The sequence below is a fragment of the Colossoma macropomum genome, unplaced genomic scaffold (assembly GCF_904425465.1).
Source record: "Colossoma macropomum unplaced genomic scaffold, Colossoma_macropomum, whole genome shotgun sequence".
NCBI classification, from domain to species: domain Eukaryota; kingdom Metazoa; phylum Chordata; class Actinopteri; order Characiformes; family Serrasalmidae; genus Colossoma; species Colossoma macropomum.
Genome location: NW_023494786.1, coordinates 30,789,711 through 30,810,699, shown reverse-complemented (window position 1 = coordinate 30,810,699; position 20,989 = coordinate 30,789,711). Strand labels below are relative to the sequence as shown.

Here is a 20,989-nt window from a genome sequence, read left to right as displayed (position 1 = left end):
AAAATTCTGCATAATTAAATAGTTAAGATGTAAACAGTCATTCAGGGTGGTTTGGTGTGAAATGCTTCGTTCTAGGGAAACTTACAGAATCAGAATTGTTCACAGTGGTGCTGATGGGAACCAGACGTCTGAAGAGGTTAATGCCTCTGAACGCTCCCTCACTTAACGTTATTACATTAAATGGTTATGAATACGCTGCCTGATGAATACGCAGCCTTTAAAGTCCATTCATGGCAGACTGGTAAATGCAGAAAACATTGGGGATAATTATGTAAGACAAAATTATCCCCAATGAAAACTTTTTATTTTTTTCCCCAGAAATTTTAGGAGTGAAATGGCCATATTTGTGTTGTAGGCAAATATAGCCATTGTGACCCCTGGTTCCTATCATCACCACGGTAAAGAAATTGGAGTCAGTACGTTTCTGTACGATGAACCATTTCCACCAAACCACTCTGAATGGCTTTGTTAACGTCTCACTGATTGGATTATGGAGAAATGTTGGTGGTGTTGGTGTTGTGTGGTTTGTTTGTTTGTTTGTTTGTTTGTTTTTAAAGACGTTGAAATGCATGGGTTTAATCAAACGGATGTTGTCTAGGTTCAGAGAGTGGGTCTCAGTCTGCCACCCCCAGCCGGCCTGGAAGCATGCCCACCCGCTCCACACCAGTCCGGGCCGCAGCTGCAGAGTCACTTCAGGCTACACAGGCTAAAGCAGCTTTCAAACAGGTCAGTCTCACTCCTTCACTCTCTCTGCAGATTAGATTAGATTAGATTAGATTCAGCGTTATTGTCATTGTGCAGAATTCAGGTACAGAGCCAATGAAATTATTTAGCATCTATCCAGAAATGCAAGTTAAGTATTATTAACATGTAAAGTGCAGGAAATAACCATGGTAAGCAATGCTGTGGATACAGTATGTACAAATAAGGACGGTAGAGTGGTGAAAATATGGATGTATGTGTATATATATATATATATATATATATATATATATATATATATATATATATATATATATATATATATACACACACTCTCTCACACACACACACACACACACACACACACACACACACACAGAGTCTCTGTCCAAAGAAAAACGTCTCCATTTTTTCAGATTTTTACTTTTCTACATCACTTCAGCTCAGCGGCTGCTCTTTACATTGTGTGACAGTTTCATGATGAATGGATAAACAGAAATGCTCCAAAATTGCTTGGATTAAAATCTCTTTACATTAACTTACAGTGAAAGAATATTTTTTTTCCTCTCCTGTAAATTTACCATTTTGGAGATGGATGTTTTTCCTCGGACAACGACGAAATGTAGATCATACGAACTGTGAGAGCAGCATATTTCAAATGATAAGAATGCAGAGTAAAAACATGTACAGTAACTGTGCAAATATGAAAAGTGCAGTAGTTGAAGGAGTTGAAGCGGGGGTCTCAGACTTCTGCTGTGATTGTTTTCCCTCTTCTGACACCTTGAATTTAGCTTATGAAGGCCTTGAGTATTAGCTGATGAGTTGACTGAGGTTTGAGGTGTAGTGCTAAACTCTGCAGTGCTGTATCTGTCCAGAATTGGGGCCTAATTTACAAAAATACTTTAATTTCATTCCTTCTTTGTTCAGCATCTACATAGGATTACTTGATTAAAAAACATAAGCTACGATCCCATTAACAGTCTCAGTGCTCAGATGTTTGTTAGGAGTCTGTTGACCAGGTCAGCCCACACTGTCCAATTCTGTTCATGCTGTAGTTAATAAAAAGTGAAACTCCTTTGCGATCGTTCTGTTGTCTAGTTATCATTGTAAGGTTTGCTAAGTTTTAAAATCTGTGCAAATCTGTGCATATGAGTGTTTTATAGATGAGGCCCCCGAAGTCTGAAAACCCGATTTAAAGAATGCTTAACACAAAATCTCTTGCGTTGATAATGGTGAAATGAAAGCAGGTGGGCTGCAGTCATGCTAACCCCCACGCTGCCCCAGGTGGCACTGCTGTGCTTAGTTATTAAGCAAAATGACAGATTTCCCCTGTAGGATTAATACAGTATGACTTATAAGCTGAATACTCATTACCTCTTGCCTCAGTTATCTACTAATCGATCTGTAGGGAATGACGGAATGACTTTCCTCTGACCGAACCGTGTGCTTCCTTTCTCACAGCTGAACGATGCGTTTATGACCTATAAGAAAGAGAAGGCGGAGAACGACAAGCTGATGAATGAGCAGAACGAGCGACTGCAGAGCCAAGTGTCAGCCATGACGTCCCAGAAGGCCAAACTGTCGTCTCAGCTTGAGTTTGCCTCTAAGCGGTGAGTGGCGCTGCTCTGTTGCAGCACCAGCCCGACTATGTTTTGTTATACTATATATGTATAAAGACCTGGTTGAACTAAATTAAACTGAATATTGTGCTGGCTTGCAGGTACGAGATGCTTCAGGAAAATGTGAACGGGTACCGGCGGGAGATTGACTCTCTGCGGGATAAAGTTCAGAAGCTGTCTGCCACGTGCCAGAGATACGAGCAGATCATCCACACCATGACGCAGGACATGAGAGAAGCCAACGAGAAGCTGGCGGTGGCTGAGGTGTGTGAGCCGTGTTCAGTTCGGTGTATTTGAAAGTGTTGTTTCACTTGTTTCACAACAAAAGCTGTTCTGCCTGTAATTAAAAGCTGTTCTGATTAGGCTGTAGATTTTACTAATTTAACCAGCCAGTAATAAAACAGCCTCTAAAATTAAATAAATCTGTTGCTTCTCCCAAAGGTGCGCAGTGAAAACCTCCGTAAGGAGCGCGATATTCTGAAGCAGGCAGAGAGCCGACTGACCCAGGAGAAAGAGTCCATCTTGGCTGAACAGCGTAACCAGAACCTGCTGCTCACCAACCTTAAAGCCATTCAGGTACAGCTCTGACCAAGGACGCTCTTCCACTGTAGGGCAAAATGTATGGAGTTAAAATAATAAGATCCAGAAACAAAATGCTGTTTTGTAAGAACACAACGCAGAGGCAGCATGTGTGAATAAGCCCTAACTCTCCATGTTCATAACATGAGTCAAAGAGCCCCATGAGTATTTACTGAGCATGTTTAGATACTTCAGCGTAAGTGTTGGTGAGTTTGGATCGTTGTTCTCATCCCCTGCTCTCTCACGTCTTAGCTGACGATGGAGCGCTCGGAGGCTGAGACCAGGCAGCGCTATACTAACCAGATCAAGCTGCAGGAGAAGGAGGTCGCTCAGCTGAAGAAGAGGCTCGAGCAGGAGGTTGAACAGAGACATGCCCTGGAACGCAGCCAAGACGTAAGCTCCACTCTGTAATCGTTCTCTTATTTTCCCAGAGGGGGAACCTTCAGGTCCATCTAGGCCTTCAGAGAAGGCCTAATAATTTCTGTGAATTAAAACATAAATGTTTGTAACTTTCAGTTCACTTTTGTTTAAAATGATCCATATTTAAACTCTTGAAGTATTGTATAGTATACTATACATATTGTATAGTAATTCTCTTATTTGAAGTTTTGCAGGGATGCAAAAAGCTTGAATTCTTGAAATGTCCGATTAGAAATTATCCGTCCAAATTTTTTTTTCCTCTGTATTATCAAAGTAGATACAGCCAAGCAAGCTCTCCCACTGGTTAGGACTTCAGGAGCTGAACTGAAGGCCTACAGATTACATTAATTACCAACATACTTAGGATATTACGATGGAATCAACCAGTGTCGTTTTAATTTCCAACGGCTGGAACCAGTTTTGTGAGAAATAAAACTTCACTCTAGGCCGTCTGAAAGTCCTGGGTATGTCAGTGACCGTGAATATGAAGTGTAGTCTAGAAAGGTGTCAGTCTGTTGTTAGAAATGGGGAAACAACCGCAGCAAGGTAAAATATGCAAGATGTCTGCATAAGGAATGTCTTTTACAAGCTTCAAATGCCAGCATTAAAAGTAGAATGGCCAAAAAATGTTCATGTGAATCCCTGTTAGCTTAGCACTAACATTGTACTAGAATCCCATTGGAGCGCTAGCAGAAATTAGCATTACTCAAAAAACATTTTTTTGGGGATTTGTTTTGTTCTCACATTCATGGCCTGAACGAAAGGCACACCTCTAATGGTCATCATGGTTCACCAGTCGGTTTTGCTTTCTCTTTTTAAATAAAAGGTTTAAGCACATATTCTTCATGTCGCTGATTATGAATGGAACCTAACAAGACCAGCTGTTTGTCCTAACATTTGAGGATTGTTCTGACCACTGCCTGTCATCCTGCTTTCCTTTATTGCCAGCCACTCCAGCCATTCCCCCAAAGACCTCATCCCTTTGTTTTTGTATTGATTATTTTCTCATTGCTTTGCACTTTGTGTGGTCTAGGCTCAGTTGGTGGAGGCTAAGAAGCAGCTAGCATCCCAGAATGCTCTTCACCAGAAGACCAAGGAGCTGCTGAAGAGCGCAGAGCAGCAGGTGTCCACTCTGAGACAACAGCTGAACAATGCTGAGAACCAGAGCAGCGCCGGCAAAGCGTCTGTCAAACCACCAGCTAAGGGTCAGCGCATACATCGCTACATTCTTCTGTGATAGCAGGTTTAGATCGATCAGCCGAGACATGTTTGGTGTCTTTAGTTGCTTCTTTAGTTACAGAGTAGAGCTACACGGCTAAGTTTGCTAACAAACAGTCAATAGCCACCCAAATCTTTTCCATAAATACACTCCCAAAATTATATTATTGTAAGGAAATGCATATTTTCACTGTCAGACCAAAACACTTTGTCTTTGAAATGGTAGCTTAATTGGAAAAGGAGACTTTTTTAGTTTTCAGTTCAGTTAGTTTTCAAGTTAATGTGAAAAGATTTAAGTTTTTATTTTGCCAAATTATTTTGCAGTGTAAATGGCAGATAAAGCTATAAAGTAGAAAGATGAAATACTGTTCCAACAGTAATGCCATAATGAATGATAATCATTATTGGATTATAAGGAGGAATATATTAAAATGTTTATTTTATATATACATTTTGGCCATATCATCCAGCCCTAGTCAAGAAAATGAACATCACTCAGTACGACCAGAAATAATTCACAGTGACCTTCATTGTTATTTCTTATGTTTTTTGGTGTCTGTGCTGAGTAAATGAGTTAACCTCCAGCGGTGCTCCTGCTCTCTCCAGCTGCAGCTCCTGGTGTTCCTCAGCAGGAGGTGGAGGAGCTTCGTGCTAAGCTGCAGCAGCTCGAGGACCAGAACTCTAACCTAAAGGAGCGTCTGAAGAGCACCACGAGCAGTGTGGAGGAGTACAGATCTATGGTGCTCAGCCTGGAGGAGCACATCGGCAAGGAGAAAGAGGTGAATATGCAGAGTTGATCTTAATGTAAAAACACCTCTGCCTTCTGCGCTGTAGACTGGGGTTCAGTCACCCTATACTATACCAGTCTTTGGGCAAGACTCCTAACGCTACCTTCACCTACCTGTGTAAAATGATCAAATTGTAAGTCGCTCTGGAAAAGAGCGTCTGCCAAATGCCATAAATGTTAATTTAAAAAAATGGTAAAAATAATTTTAATTATGTAACTTTAATTATGACCTATGTTACCAACAAGGTGCTCTAGATAAAGTTCTCAAAAATGCAAAGCTGTTAAAGTCCCTCTAGTGGAGTGAGACCAGTCAGACAGACCCCATGTGCTGTGTACATGACCTACCTCTCAGTCTGGCATTCAAGCTGGAAAAAGTGAATATTCTGCTTTTCTTGGCCAAAAAATAAGCCTGGACCTTAATTTATAGAAAACGGTCTCAAAGAATAAATCCCAAATAAGAAAACATCGGTGAATGTGAGAATCTTTGTAAATAGGTTTTTTTAAGAAATTTGTTCTTAAGAACGGTTGGCGAATGAGGCCCAGTCAGAGAACCAGAAGAGAGGAGAATTACCGCTCTGTAATGTCTTCTGGGTTTCTCTAACACTAGAGGGCGCTCCTGAGCGAGTCCAAAGTAAATGGGTTAAAATGGAACATTTGAGCAAAATCATAGTTTATAAATGATTAAACATTTTTTATGTTACATTAATGTAATGTGATCTCCATTTACTCCCATTCATTGAGGACCCGCTCGCAGGCGCCCTCTGCTGTTTTGCAGTCCTGTTTTTGATATAACGAGGGAAATAGGAAGTGGCCAGGCTCCTCATAAACCAGCTCTGGCCCAGTGTTCTTCTTGAGGTGTACAACATCAGGTTAAACTGGTTATTATTGCCACCTACTGGGCTGGCATGCTCATGCAAACATTTTCGATTTGTTTTTGTGCTGGTGTGGACGAACATTTCTTTTTTGAAAACGGAGGGAAAAAATGGTACATTTTTAAGATTTTAAAAAAGTCTGGATAATTTGTCTGGGATGTTCAGTCTTTGGCAGAGATAAAGATTGAGGAGTTGTCAATTCTCGATATAAACTTCGCCCTCTGTGTTCAGGTGGCTGAGGAGGCGCGCTGCTCCATTGAGAACCAGCTGAAGGAGGCGCAGGAGCTGAACAAGCAGCTAGAGGACCGTCTGAAGGAGGCGGAGAAAGAGAAGCAGGAGCTGCAGGATGAGAAGCTTAAAGCTGTGGAGAACGTGGAGAACACCGTAAGACAGATCAGAAGAGGTTTAGATTCTGCCAGGGCTAGAATCATGACAGTATGACGATGTCACATCTCTATGATCTGCTGCAATATTGACGGATTTATCTAATGTGATTAACTGCAGTGGAAATGTATCTATGGCTATTCTTTTTTATATATACAAATACAAAAAGTGACAAAAAGAATACCTCGTGAGAGAAACAATTGGTTCCTGGCAAGGCTGCGTGATGATTTTATCGTTATCGCCATGGGTTTCCGTGATAAACACATCCTAAAAGAGCTGCGATGATGGAACAGATCAAATTGCATCATACAAGCAGCGCCAGAGAGGCGTCATACATTACGGACACAAACTGTTAGAAGCCTAATGAGTGCTTCTCTGTGCTGGGACGATACCCTGCTTTATAAATAAGTAAATAAAAAAAATACTTATTGCTGTTGTCGGGAAAAAAAACATTTATGTTCAAAATGATAACTTTACAGGAGAAGGAAAAAACCTGCTTTACTTTTAATGTAAGTCAATGGAACCAGAATTTTTTCCAAGTCATTTTGGGCCGTTTTTTTTGGTCCATTCATCATGAAATTTACACACAATGTAAAGAGTAATGGGCATTTTCAAATTATGTCAAAAACTGAAAAATGACCAAAGTGGAGATCAAGGTTTTCTTCCGACAGCAGCGATGTATTTTGTTGTGTGCCTATACAAAATAAGAAAAGTCAGTATATATCTATCAAAAAGTGAAGGTTTAATGCTTAAGTTAATCTTTTTGTATCCGTTTTGTCAGGTGAAGGAGCTGAAGCGGAGTGTGACGGACATGCAGGCAGAACTGCAGGATGCTCTGCAGAGAGCTGCGTCCGCTGTGACTCAGGAACAGCGCGCCACGCAGGACAGCCAGCAGCAGGTGGGCAGCCACCACCATTCACCTGCAAAGCAAACCAGCGTTTAATTAACTTGGCTTAACCCGACAGTTTAGACTTCTTGTGTAGAAGCTGTCGCAGATAATCACACAGTCAGCTATTCGCAATTATGTTGATTTTTCAGTTATTTAAGCTGACTGTGCTTGTTTTTACATAGTTCTTAGCTTTCACAATCACGTTTCCACCTCAGCAAACAGAATGAGTGTGTTTTTCAACCAATGAGTTGCGAATAAAAGAAAGCAGAGGACAAATTTATTGAGATGTTATGGGTCCTAACTTCTATCTTTAAGGTGTTGTAACATTTTTAGAGGGCAGCTGTGAGTAGCGTTTGTTTTTATTTTAGTCAAAAAACGGGAAAATAACAAAAGCGAGTGATGCACTGATTTAGGACTTTATGGGCCAACTCTGATATCCGATATATAATATTACGTCTGTCATTTATTATTACAATAATAATAATTAAATAATTATAATTGTTAGCATTTTTTTCCTTTTGATACTGTTATGGCTTTGATATTGTACATCCCTTCTGATGACTCTAATGCAGTTTATTTGCAGGTTTTTTCCTCTGCAATAATTTTAACTTCTGAATAGAGGCGAGTAAAATGACAACTTTGTTGTTATCTTCAAAAATTTTATTGTGATAAACAGACTGGTTTTCTGAATATCATGGCTTAAAGTGGGGGGAGCTGGAGCCTATCCCAGCAGTCAGGGCAGAAGGAAACACCCTGGGCAGGTCGCCAGTCCATCACAGGGCCCGAACATGAGTAGTTCTGTTTAATTAAATGTAGTGCCAAAGATGTGAAATGTGGCAAAGGTTTATGATGCCCCTTCCTCCCCCACCCTGCTCAGACATACCCTCTGAACCTGGTAACTGTCTGACCCCCTTTAATATCATCGTCTGTAACCTGTGTATCCTCCTTTCTTCAGGCTAAGCAGGCCTCAGAGGCGCAGAGCAAATATGAGCGGGAGCTGATGCTGCATGCTGCTGATGTGGAGGCCCTGCAGGCTGCTAAGAAGCAGGCCCAGCAGGCGGCGCGGACCATTAAAGAGCTGGAGGAGAAGGCCCAGAAGGCTGCAGCTGAGCTCCAGCAGGGTCGAGTTTGCTGGGAGAAGCAGGAGAAGAGCTTGAAGGTAGTAATGATGGTGGGCTGGGTGGGAATAGGATTGCGAAAAGCTGCAGATTTACAAATACTGTACCAACATTGTTTGTACTTTATTCTAGTTGTGCCAAAGAGTTTTGAGCCGTATTAGGGCTGGATTAGTTTTACCTGATGATTTACTGTAATGTAAGGGATGACCGTCTGTGATTTCTAATCCAGTATGAATCTGCAGTGTGTGTAGTTTTTACAGTCTGACAGTAATAATTGTGAAGCGGTTTGAATCTGCTGTGTGTGTGTGTGTGTGTGTGTGTGTGTGTGTGTGTTTGTGTGTGTGGCGAATAAACTCCTCACATATTAAATTACACAGCCTCTGGTGAAACTACCCCAGCTCCCGTAGTGCTTTAGGGAATGCTTAGAGGAACATTTCATGCAGAAATACTGTAATTGCTTATAGAAGGTGAAAGAATTAAGGCCCCATCAGTGTTGTGAACATGATCTCTAAGTCTTTGGTCCTCATAAGGTTATTATTCATGATTATCCATGTTGGAGTAAAGAACGTCTTTGAGTCTAAGCCCATTTCGCCCTGTTGATGTGTTCAGGAGGAGCTGGTGAAGCAGCAGCAGCGAGTAGGTGACCTGCAGAAACAAAACAACATGCTGCACGAGCAGATGGAGAGTCTGAGCACGAAGATGGCCGCCACCGTTCAGCAGCAGGCGCTCAGAGAGGGCAGTCTGAACACATCGTTTGATGAGGACGGCAAGACTCATGAGCAGATCCTGGAGATCCTCAGGTGAACATCATCTCAGTCCCACAGTGCTGCATCACACGACGGCATTTCAGGGCCACTGTTAATAAAAATAAAAATGGTAGACTTCGTTCTCAAAGTGGTACTATTTCAAGAAAAAAGTCATACAAAAAAGTTGTAATATTTCCCAGAATAAAGTTGTAATATTTGGAGGATAAAGTGGGCTAACTGTAGGGGGCTAACTGTAGGGGGGCTAACTGTAGGGGGGCTGCCATAACGTGTTGGGGTCTCAGGTGCTGTACTGCCGCTGGAGTTCCACTCACTCCTGTCTCTCTGTGGATCATTTTGATCATCATTCTCACTGTCTGTGAAACTCCATGCCCTCTTTGAATGGGGGGAGATGTAGCCCCCGATAGCCGTGTAGACGACCCTGCCTGAGATTCTCCTTCAACAACACAGACAGACAGTTTCCTCCGAGTCCATCTGGCTCTTCATTCTAGACAAACTCAGTTTCCTCCGAGTCCGTCTGGCTCTTCAGTCTAGATAAACACAGTTTCCTGCTCAGCCGTTTCAGCCGGTTCTTACCCTGATAACAGGCTGGTGCTGATGTGCAGGAGAGACAGGGAGACTGAGTGTTTCTTTATGGGTGAATCGATATGAAAGTAGAACTTTAACTCCTCACCGCCCCTCATTTAACACGAGGAGGTGCTGCCTTCCCTCTGCAAAGCCTTTGGCCACAATATTGCGATCTTTCCTGGTATGACTCTTTTTTTCTCAAAATATTGCGACTTTACTCTCTACTGTATTTATTTATTTTTTTATTAACAGTGGCCCTAAAACCATATCATAGCACCAGGATTTCAGAATGACTAGTAAAAAAATGATGTTGATCAAGATGTTGATGCTAACAGAGTGTATTTGGGTGAGCAATCAAGCCAGATTTATTTTTTTTTTAATGCCATCCCTGGTCATGTGCAAAGGTTCAGGCGTTTATAGTCTCATTCCATGTTTTTCTTGATTTTCTAAATGAAAATAAATTAACACATCCTCTACAGAGAACTATTTATTTGCTGAGTTTAACATAAAAATGTAAAATGTGGCCTCTGCATAGCACTTTTTCTATTTGTTTTTTATCCAACATGTTAAACTCAGCAAATAAATAGAAATTGTGCACTGACATTTGCAGTAAAATGCCACATTTAAGTATGTCCTCTGTAAAGAGTGTGTCAGCTTTTTACTTTGAAAATCAGTAAAGGTGTAATTTGCCTGACGGTGTTCAGCGTTTTGAATACGACTGTATGTATGTCTTGTCAGCAGTGTAAATCTAATCACATAGTCTTTGTTTTTGTGCACTCTTAAAACAGATGGTTCTTCAATGGTTCTTTAGCAAAGAAAATGTTTCTATATAGAACCATGAACACTGAAAGAACCTTTTGCATAGTTAAAGGGTTCTTTGCATCCTGACATGGAGAAAGTGTTGTATATGGTTCTAAATAGAGCCTTTATGAACATGATTCTGTTTAGCACCAAAAAGGGTTCCGTTATTGTTATGAAGTCAGGATTGTTACAAAGGAAGAACCGTTTTTGGTGCTACATAGAACTGTTTTCAGAAAGGTTCTATGTAGAACATTATACAACACTTCCTCAGTCAATCTGAACTATTTTCTTTACTAAAGAAGCCTTGAACAACCATCTTTTTAAGAGTGTAGATGGCATTAGCTTAATTCGACTTGAATATTTTTACATAGTCAAACGTTAAATTCTCAAAGTTCTAGTCTTAAATATAAATGTAATATAAATATAGAACAAGCTTGTATGTTAAATAGAAGTTTAACCTTTAAACAGATAGAAAATGAGTTAGAAAGATGAGCTTTCAGACAAGAGCAAACCTGTCTGTTCTACTTAAGGCCTCACATTATGTATCTGTGTTGTATTAGTTGCTTTCCACTGGTGCTGATAAATCTGTAGAGCCTTAATACTGGCCAAATATGTTACTGGCCAAACGATACATTGTTTGGACCTAATTAGCGTATAACTGTGTTGATGTGGCTCTAAAGAATCTGTCAATTATTATTTTGACAGATGTGACCTCTGTAAATGCTGTCTTAGTAATACTATTCTAACCATAATGCACAATCCATGTGTTGCAGGTTTGTGCGTCGGGAGAAGGAGATCGCCGAGGCTCGGTTCGAGGTGGCCCAGGTGGAAACTCAACGCTACAAGCAGCGCATGGAGCATCTGGAGAAAGAACTGAAGGAGCTCCAGGACAGCCTGACAGCCTCGCGAGAGGAGCTGCAGGTGAGAGTGGGGGAAAAGTGACAGAAACACCCAGAGTATACAATAATGCATTAACAAGTTAGCGAATTCTGCGGTATGGATTCACAATTGACGTCATTAGTGTTATTAAAATGCCTCTCTGCTTTATGGTGCACCAGTCTGAAAGTGACATCGATTTGGCAATGATAGAATCAAACATGACAATATTTTAAAATAGTATTCAGTCTTAGTAATTGTGATGTTGTGATGTTGTTATAATAACAATAATAATAATAAAAAATGGAATAATAATTATAATAATAATAAAAATGGAATAATTTGAGATTTCATTATCATTAAGGTTTTGAGTGATTTAGAGTGGTGTGTTTTTTATTTATTTATTTTTTTTGGTTTTTTCCCCCCAGTGGTGGGGAAGGGAGGTCACAGTGTCTGCAAGACAGATATACCCATTTTATTAACTATCCACCAGTGAAGCTACACGTTAGGTCTAGACAGTATGACGATATTGTGGTTATCGTCAGTACATCAAGCTCAATGCATGTTATATTAGACCCTTAATTAGATTTCATGCAGAATAGTAGGTTAAATGTTGTTTCAAAGATATTTATACTCAGTTTTTGATAGTGTTGTTTAAATGCGGCACTTCTGTTTGTTTTTTTTTGTTTTTGTTTTTGTTGTCTGTTCCAACATATCAGGCCTAAAAATAAATAAATAAATAAAAATCTTGGATTGTGAAAACTTGTGAAAGTATTATGATACCAAATTGCCCACCTCTCCTGCACGTCTTATGAGTTTTTATATGTAAAGTTCTTCATAGTAAAGTGTGAATGTGAAAAAAAAAGTTTTCTTTTGGGACTGTTTTGCCCAAACCCCCTTTATGTACCCCTCCACCATGAATGATTTTATAAAGTGCATTTTAGGCTGAAACCTTCTCTGAATTATCATACAAGGCATCAGGCAGTGTGTTCATAACAGTTTCATGTAATAACTTTCTGTGAGGGAGCTTTTAGAGGCATTAAGCTCTTCAGACGTCTGGTTCCCGTTACCGTCGCTGAGCAGTACTGGCTCAGTAAGTTTCTCTAGAACTGAGCATTTTGCATGACATTTGGCAGACGCTCTTATCTACAACGACTTGGTTTTTTTCACAGGTAGGCCAAGGTAGTGTTAGGAGTCTTGCCCATGGTCTCTTATTGGTATAATGTGGGGTGTTTGCCCAGAAGGGGGGCCGAACCCCAGTCTACAGCATGGGGGCTACTACACCTTACCAACCAATCTGAATGGCTTTGTTCTTAAGCTTAACCATTAGTGCATACGTAATCATGTGGAATAACCCTTTAATGGACCTATGAGGTCAAATTTGCATCTCTGATCATGAGTACTATCCTTTCTGAATTTCTGCTGTGACCTCTGCTGTTTGCAGTCGACTGTGAAGACCATGGCTCAGCAGGAGGATAAGCTGAAGAGGCTGGAGAGCCTCAACACTCTGACCGAGACGAACAAGATGCTGAAGGAGGAGAAGAACAGGCTGGAGCAGGAGCTGCAGCAGAACCAGGCAAAGGCAAGGCCGTTACGCCTTATTTAGCTGTTAAACACGTCAGTCTGTTTCCCTTCGCGCCCAGAGATTTAGGCCGTGCAGTAATGTTAATGAGCTCAGTTCAGCTGGGAGACTAGGAGCAGTGTTGTTCTGTAAAAGAATGCTGTTTGAAAACGGCAGCTTCCCTCTCTATTGTGTGAACATTTAATGACTAATGGGCCAAGAGAAGCGGCCAGAAATGAATTGAAATAAATAAATTATGAAAAATTAAATGTAAAGTCCCAGATATGCTTCTCCCTTTTGGAGGCTATTTCCAAATGACTTAGTAGGTATGTATGCCAGTATGTATGTAAAGCCCTGTGAAACGTGGCTTGTCAGGCATTATAATAATATAAACCAGTGTTTCCCAGCCTTTTGCGACTTGCAGCCCAAGCAGGCGACCACAAAAGCTTCCATGGCCCAAAAGGAGATTTGCCTGATCAGATTGTAGAGCACAAACTGGCTGAATTTGATTTTGGTTGAGACACACATTCACTGTGTTTAGTCTCCAAGTAACGGTGTAAATTGCAAGTAGTCAACAGTATTTCTCATATTTAAAATGTTTAATTAAATGTCTGTAATACTACTACTACTAATAATAATAAGAATAAGAATAAGAAGAAGAAGAAGAAGAAGAAGAAGAAAAAGAATGTTCGTCTTTATTTATATAGCACTTTTCATACCGGTGGCAGCTCAAAGTGCTTTACAGACAGGTGATAACACTTTACAGTAATACAAGAAATTATTATTAGTACTAATGTAGAATTAATAATGGCAGATTAAATTAAAAGATCAATACCAAGAAACATGGAGTTTTAATTAAACGGCAAGTTAGAGATGGTTTTTTTTAAAATGTTTCTTAAAAATATTTCTATATTATAATGAATTTGTGGTTTTCTATAATATATTTAATTAATAAATAATTAAATAATTAATATAAATAATAATAATAATAATAATAATAATAATAATAATAATAATAATAATAATGGCCAACAGCCCTTCAGAAATACTGCTGCAGCCCAGGTTGAAAACCACTGAAATAAATGATTGTTACTATTATTAAACTAATAATATTAATACTATTAATAATAAAGGTGTAAAGTAATGAGCGTGAGGAATTGGTGAATAGGCCACGTGTGGTCCAGTCGGCTTTAAGGGGCTATTTGGCCTGGTGTTGTCTGTTTCCCCAAACATGCCCTAACACTTTCCTCCACCTCTTTCCCCGCCGCTCAGATGCGCAAGCTGGAGACTGACATGCGGCCTCTGCAGGAGAGCAATGCGGAGCTGAGTGAGAAGAACGGGATGCTGCAGGCTGAGAAGAGGCTTTTGGAGGACGACGTCAAACGCTGGAGGAACCGCACTCAGGTCAGCAGCGCTGTCCTCTCTGACCGGTAGAAGTGTAACAGTGTATTGTGAAATATTACAGTGCAAAACTGCAATCATGATACTTCAAAACATTTTCACGATACATGATGAGCTTCGTGGTGTTTAAATCTTTTTATTGTGTTCATGCAGTATTGATTTGACAGCACAACCAGGGTTCGCCACCAAATAAACGTAGCAAGTGAGGTGGCTATTCAGCCAGTATGACAACTCCAGGCTTGTTTAAACCTATTAAAATGCAGTGAACAAGAAAAGAATTAAATCTTTAATCGCAGTTACTTATATCGTCGCTGTCCAATGAAAACCATGTATCTCCTTTTTTGCTGATTTTTGGAGCTACTTGTTTTTCATTGGACAGCGACGATATGATAATTAATTGTCAGCTGAAATGTTATGATCGGGAACTGTAACCACATAAACAGACGTTTTGATAACGTTGCTTTTGCCTGTGAGCAAAATTATGGTGAAGATTGTGTTGGATTGATGTAAAAGTTGCAGTAATTTCATTCTGCTCATTCTGACTGTGGTCACATTGCGTTGTATAGTGGGCCAGTGTGGTCCAAATCAGAAGGGAAAATGTCAGATTCATTGTGCTTTTTGTTGTTGACACGGTCACAAAAAACAGTCTGTCACATACATTATTAAAAAAAAAAGGTCCTGTTTGGGCCACTTTTACATGCATTGTGTATTACATGCTATGTTGAGTTCATGTTTACTGTATGTTTTCATTGTCTTTGTTTTTTCATTCACATAAATAATCCAGTGTGGGCTTTTTTTTTCTTCCCCAGCCCTAATTAATACTAAATTATATGGATCTTATTTTAATGCGCTTTCCAATTTATTTTTTTTTAGTAGTTTTTTTTTCCCCCTGAAAGAACCTGATCAGTGATGAGTTGATGAGTTGATCAGACTGTTAGACAGACAGAAGCTGTGTTACTCCTGAAGGAATCTGAAAGGTTCCAGCTGTGATGAGAAGTGCTGGTCCGGACTGAGTGTGTGTGTGTAATCATCCACTCTCTATTGTTCTGCCTTGCAGCAACTGGTGAGCCAGCAGAAGGACAGTGATCAGGAGGAGAGCAAGAAGCTCCAGTCGGAGAGAGAGTCTCATCTGAAACGAATCCAGCAGCTGACCGAGGAGACGGCCAAACTGAAGAGTGAGGTGGCCAGGTCGGTGAACGGTCCATTCATTTACAAAGGAAGACAAAGGAATCATTTCGGTTCTGTTTTTGTCGAATTTTTTTTTCCACACCATTTGGTGCCGCCAGCTGCACTTGCTGTTTGTAAATATTTCATGACAAATAGACCAATAGAAATGTTCCAGAATTACTCATAATACATTTTTTTAATAGTTACCCGTTTTTAAAAAGGATGAAGCTTCGATTATAATATGCTACTATCATTGATACTGAATGAAGAGCAAATTAGTGGTCTGAATCTAACTTATCAGTAGCTTTGTTAAGCTTTGCAGGCATTATTAGTGATGTTGGCATTTTTAAATAATAATAATAATTGTTTTTTTTATTAATTTAGTACATTTAATTTTAGTCACAAAGTAAAACACTGACAAAAATTGAGATGTTTGATTTTAGTTTATCTGTTTATATTTATATTAGTCATTGTGTTGACTTGGTGATCACAAACATTCCTAATTTTGAAAAAGTGCCCAGTTTAGTGATTTTCTTGCTCAAACCACCAATCTGTGCTGGACCATCCAGGACCAGAATTGGGCCCCTTCTTGTACACAGCAAGGTCAAAGCAGTCTGTGAGAATTATTTTAGCCGTTTGTGTTCGTCAGACTGTGTGTATGTGCCTCTCTGAGCAGGGCCAACGCATCAGCGTCCTCCATGCAGAGTCAGGTGCAGAACCTCAGGGAGAACGTGGGAAAACTCACCACAGAGAGAGACGGCCTGAAGAAGGACCTGGAGGCCAAGAATCTGGACATTCAGGAGAAACTCAAAACCATCACTCAGGTCAAGAAGATTGGCCGGCGCTATAAAACCCAGTATGAGGAGCTAAAGGCGCAGCATGACAAGGTACGTTAGACAGACTTCCATTCAGACTGCTGCTACCGTGTTCTTATTGACTGCATCATTAGCCACATTTACATGCAGCCTGATAATCCGACTAATCGCTTAATCGGAATAGAGCACTTCCATATAAACACCTCAAGCAGTATAGACTAGTCCGATTGAGGCCATTCGGAATGCAGTTTCTATCCAATTGAACAATCCTGTAAATAATCTGTTAAATAGAAGAATAATATCCGTGTAAATGCCTGTATCTGATTACATTCCCTATCGGAAAGTACGTTCTGATCATGTTCGTCGCGTCATAGTGAAAGTTTATACTGTTCAACATGGCGGAGCAGAAACTGGTCTGCAGAGGAGACGAAGTTTATGCTCTGATCTTTAAAAGACGGCGGTGGGACGGACGTCCAGCTTATGTGTCTCAGAACACGACGTCTTCCTCTCGGCCTTCTTTAATAAGGACATGCGAAGGACGTTTTCCTGAGTCTGACGTCATTTTAATGCAATTAAAAATGGTGGATCGGATTATTTGTAGTGAGCATGTAAACTGAGATTTTCATTAGATTGTTCATTACAGTGAATATAAACACCGCAGTCTTAATCTAATACAGGAATGTATTCAGATTACCAAAAATCTTTGAATTTAAACACAACCAATGTCATTTTCTGCTCCTTTTAAATTAGAGACCTATAGACAGACTTATAGAGCAAGCTGACCGCTCATGAAAGAGAGTACAAAAAGTGTCAGCTAACATCAGAATACATCCAGTGCCCCAATCTGTCATATCAGAACCTCTCAGTTCCATATTATTCTGATTCTGTTTGTTTTCTATTTCACTGACACCAGCTAATGTTGTGTGAACTTGTCATGAGGAATATGTCAGTAGAAAAGGTCCAGTAATTTAAGTTTTTTTTTTTTTAAGGGCCCATAGCATGGGTAACTAAATTTCTCCCACATTTTTGAGATGAAAGTTTTCGGTTTGTAAACACTATTCACGTTTTAATGGGTTCCATTCAGTTTCCAGTCCATTCATGGAGAAAATGAACTGCAAAAAGAGCGAGTTCTGATTTCTTTGTATTTGTGACACAAAAACGCAGCACATGTATATACATACCCCCCCTAAATTAAGCGATTTAGCCCCACCCACTCTCGCCTGACAGTACAAGGAGGGTCTCTGTCAGTACTGCTTTCTTTGTTTTTTTTTTAAACAAGGCTCAATACAGGGCAAGCTTGTTTACATATATCTATCTTAAAGGCTCAGTAACAAAAACAGCCTGTTTAATTTTAAGGGAGAAAATAGTCATGTAAAAATGAACGATGTTTCTGACATGTAAAGCCTCACAAATGTTAGTGGGCACTTTAGGAGAAAAAAAATGTGTGTGTGTGTATGTATGTGTGTGTGTGTGTGTGTGTGTATATATATATATATATATATATATATATATATATATATATATATATATATATATATATATATATATATATATATATATATATATATATATATACACACACACACACACACACACACACACACACACACACCATTTCCATGAAAATGCAGTTCATCAAAAATCAGAAAAGTTTACAGTGCTAACATTTTTTTTATTAAATTTTTCATATTTAAAACCATGACAAGACTGAAAAAAACTATCGCAATCATTCATATGTATCTGATATATGTATTCTGCAGTGTTTTAGTATTCCTTATATAAACTTGCTCCTTGTGTACAGATATTATCCTGCAAAGAAGGATGTAACACAGTTATTGTGTAGTAGCGATTATAGGAGACCATCGGGATATAAAGACGGCAGTTTTAAAGTGTACATTGTGTGATAAAATAATGCTCTGTGTAGTTTTTATGGTGTTCATGGTGGCCTGTAAAGTCTATACAGTGTCTAATATCTTGTTCTCTCTTTTTATATTCCCCCCTGTCTCTTTGTGGTGTGTGCTGACTCAGATGGTTGCAGAAGCCGCCGCTAAGCCTGCGCAGGCGGAGGAAGCGCAGCAGGAGGTGCAGCAGGAGATCCAAAACCTGAAGAACTCTCTGACTCAAGCTCAGAACAAGACCACGGAGTTGGAGACACAGGTGGAGAGCATGCAGAAGGTAAACCTTAAAGAAAAAGGCCAAAAATAAGTTTGTTTTCCCTACAGAGCACAAAAACGTTTTTTAATGGTGATGAAATAGGCCAACAATGCTTTACAAATAAGGTCAGTCATAGTGATGATAGAGAATAGTGGCTAAAAATATTGCTGAAGCAATCAAACAGTGTGTCCAGTAACAAAAAAATAAACCAATATTATTTGGGCAGTGGGACAAAGGTGCAACAAAAAGAATAACAGTAATATAAACCAACATTATTTTGGTGGATCAGTGGGAGAAACGTTTTCACTGAATGATCAGCCATTTGCTCCACATAGCAAACAGATTTGGGTACTGCAGCCACTACGTGTAGGAATCGCTATCACGTTACGATATCACAATATTTCACGATACTCGAGCCACATTACAATTCCATTGCGGTATTTAAAGACTTGTGATATTCTAAGTATTGTGAAATGTCATAGAGACATAATTTGTTTAGTTCAGTGTTCATCTCACTTTGATCATTTTAACCAAAAGCATCCTGGAGCTTAACCTTTTCAGCTCCTCGAGACCGCCAGTGGTTGCAAAACACACTTCATCATATTCTTCATAACTTTCGTATTTCATAAGCTGCGTTCAAAAGGTGGGGGTCGTATGAGAGCTGTAACTGTCTTCTCTCCAGTCAAATAGATGGGTGATGTAATTTTAAACCCTTATAATAAAAGAAGCTGAACTCACAATTTTTTTTTCTACTTTTTTCTACCCATTTTTCCACAAATCTGGGCTATAAACTATAAACAGATGGCGTCTCTTCAGTGATCTGCTCTGTAAAACTTATTTTTATAAAATAATACAAAGAGTGTCTAAGATTTTTGGCTTTCAGCAGTAAATTGTAAACATATAGCAATATGTGTAATCATAAAAGACGTTCTGTTAATTTGAGGGGAGCTTTAACAATAAATAAATAAAAAAAATATATATTTACATTTATTTCATGCAGTTACTGATTAATTAGCCTTACGATTTGGTCATTTAAATTCAGGTGGACAAACCAAAATATACCCTGGTCAATAAATTAAGCACAACAGAAGTGTAGACAAATCATACATACATACATACATACATACATCATCTAAACCGCTTATCCTTCTGGGTCGCGGTGTGGTGCTGGAGCCTATCCCTGCTGTCATTGGGCGGAAGGCAGGATACACCCTGGACAGGTCGCCAGTCCATCGCAGGGCAGGTTATTAATATAGTTAAATATTAATTCATTTATGAGGTAGACAAACAATAATTGAAACAGGCTTTATCCTAAAATAGCCTGTGACCAGTGCTTTTATCTGCATGCTTAAAAAGATGATGATTCAATGATTATTTTATTATTGAAAATTCTAGTGGAATAATACATTTCTGTCTTAATCCACTAGATGGCGCCATTTCTTTCTGGTGAAAACAAGGTTAGTAGTTTTGCAGTTAGTGTAGATGAGCACATACTTATCTACACAGAGGAGATTTGGGTTTAATCTGAATCAGAAACACCAGCTGCAAAACACACACACACACACACACACACACACACACACACACACACACGCAGGGCAAGACTCCTCTCACTGCCTTTACTCACCACTGTAAATTGCTCTGCACTGTTAGAAAAGATGGTTCTTCATGAGAACCATCCTAAAGGGTTCTATGCATCGTGGAAAGTGTTCTTCAGATTGACGGAGACTGTAGATGGTTCTATATAGAACCTTTTTGAAAAGGGCTCCATGTGGCACCAAACAGTGTTCTTCTATTGTTACAAGCTTGACATCATAACAATAGCAGAACCATTTCTGGTGCTATGTAGAACCATTTTCAAAAAGGTTCTATATAGAAACGCATGCAACACATTCTCCATCTGAAGAACTCTTTCACGATAACTCTAAATCATGCAAAGGGTTCTTTCAGTGTTCATGGTTCTATATAGAACCATTTTCTTTACTAATGAAATTTTCTTTACTTAATTTTCTAAGAGTGGAGAGCAATTTAGAGTGGCAAGTAAATGCAGTGAGAGGAGTCTTGCCGGGTGTGTGTGTGTGTGTGTGTGTGTGTTTCTGCGCGTGTGTGTGTGTGCGTGTGTGTGTGTGTGTGTGTGTGTGTGTGTGTGTGTGTGTGTGTGTGTGTGTGTGTGTGTGTTTTACACTGTTGTTTCTGATTCAGATTAAACCCAAATCTCCGCTGTGTGGGGGGGGAATAAGTGCTCCACTACACTTTCTAACTGTAATACTCCACTGACCTTGTTTTCATCAGAAA

The 20,989-nt window shown here is 39.6% G+C and overlaps 1 protein-coding gene across 1 annotated transcript in view; it reads left to right on the top strand.

Annotated features, from left to right (window-relative positions):
* The window catches only part of tpra (translocated promoter region a, nuclear basket protein), a 58,126-nt gene that overhangs the window by 19,490 nt on the left and 17,647 nt on the right, over positions 1-20,989 (top strand). Inside the window, exons 16-32 of the mRNA XM_036565311.1 lie at positions 599-726; positions 2,164-2,312; positions 2,423-2,585; positions 2,763-2,897; positions 3,153-3,293; positions 4,354-4,525; positions 5,145-5,317; positions 6,429-6,581; positions 7,363-7,479; positions 8,426-8,629; positions 9,198-9,388; positions 11,494-11,641; positions 13,041-13,178; positions 14,430-14,561; positions 15,616-15,746; positions 16,402-16,612; positions 18,569-18,715. Of these exons, the coding sequence (XP_036421204.1) occupies positions 599-726; positions 2,164-2,312; positions 2,423-2,585; positions 2,763-2,897; positions 3,153-3,293; positions 4,354-4,525; positions 5,145-5,317; positions 6,429-6,581; positions 7,363-7,479; positions 8,426-8,629; positions 9,198-9,388; positions 11,494-11,641; positions 13,041-13,178; positions 14,430-14,561; positions 15,616-15,746; positions 16,402-16,612; positions 18,569-18,715 (2,633 nt within the window). The remainder of the gene's footprint in view (positions 1-598; positions 727-2,163; positions 2,313-2,422; positions 2,586-2,762; positions 2,898-3,152; positions 3,294-4,353; positions 4,526-5,144; positions 5,318-6,428; positions 6,582-7,362; positions 7,480-8,425; positions 8,630-9,197; positions 9,389-11,493; positions 11,642-13,040; positions 13,179-14,429; positions 14,562-15,615; positions 15,747-16,401; positions 16,613-18,568; positions 18,716-20,989) is intronic.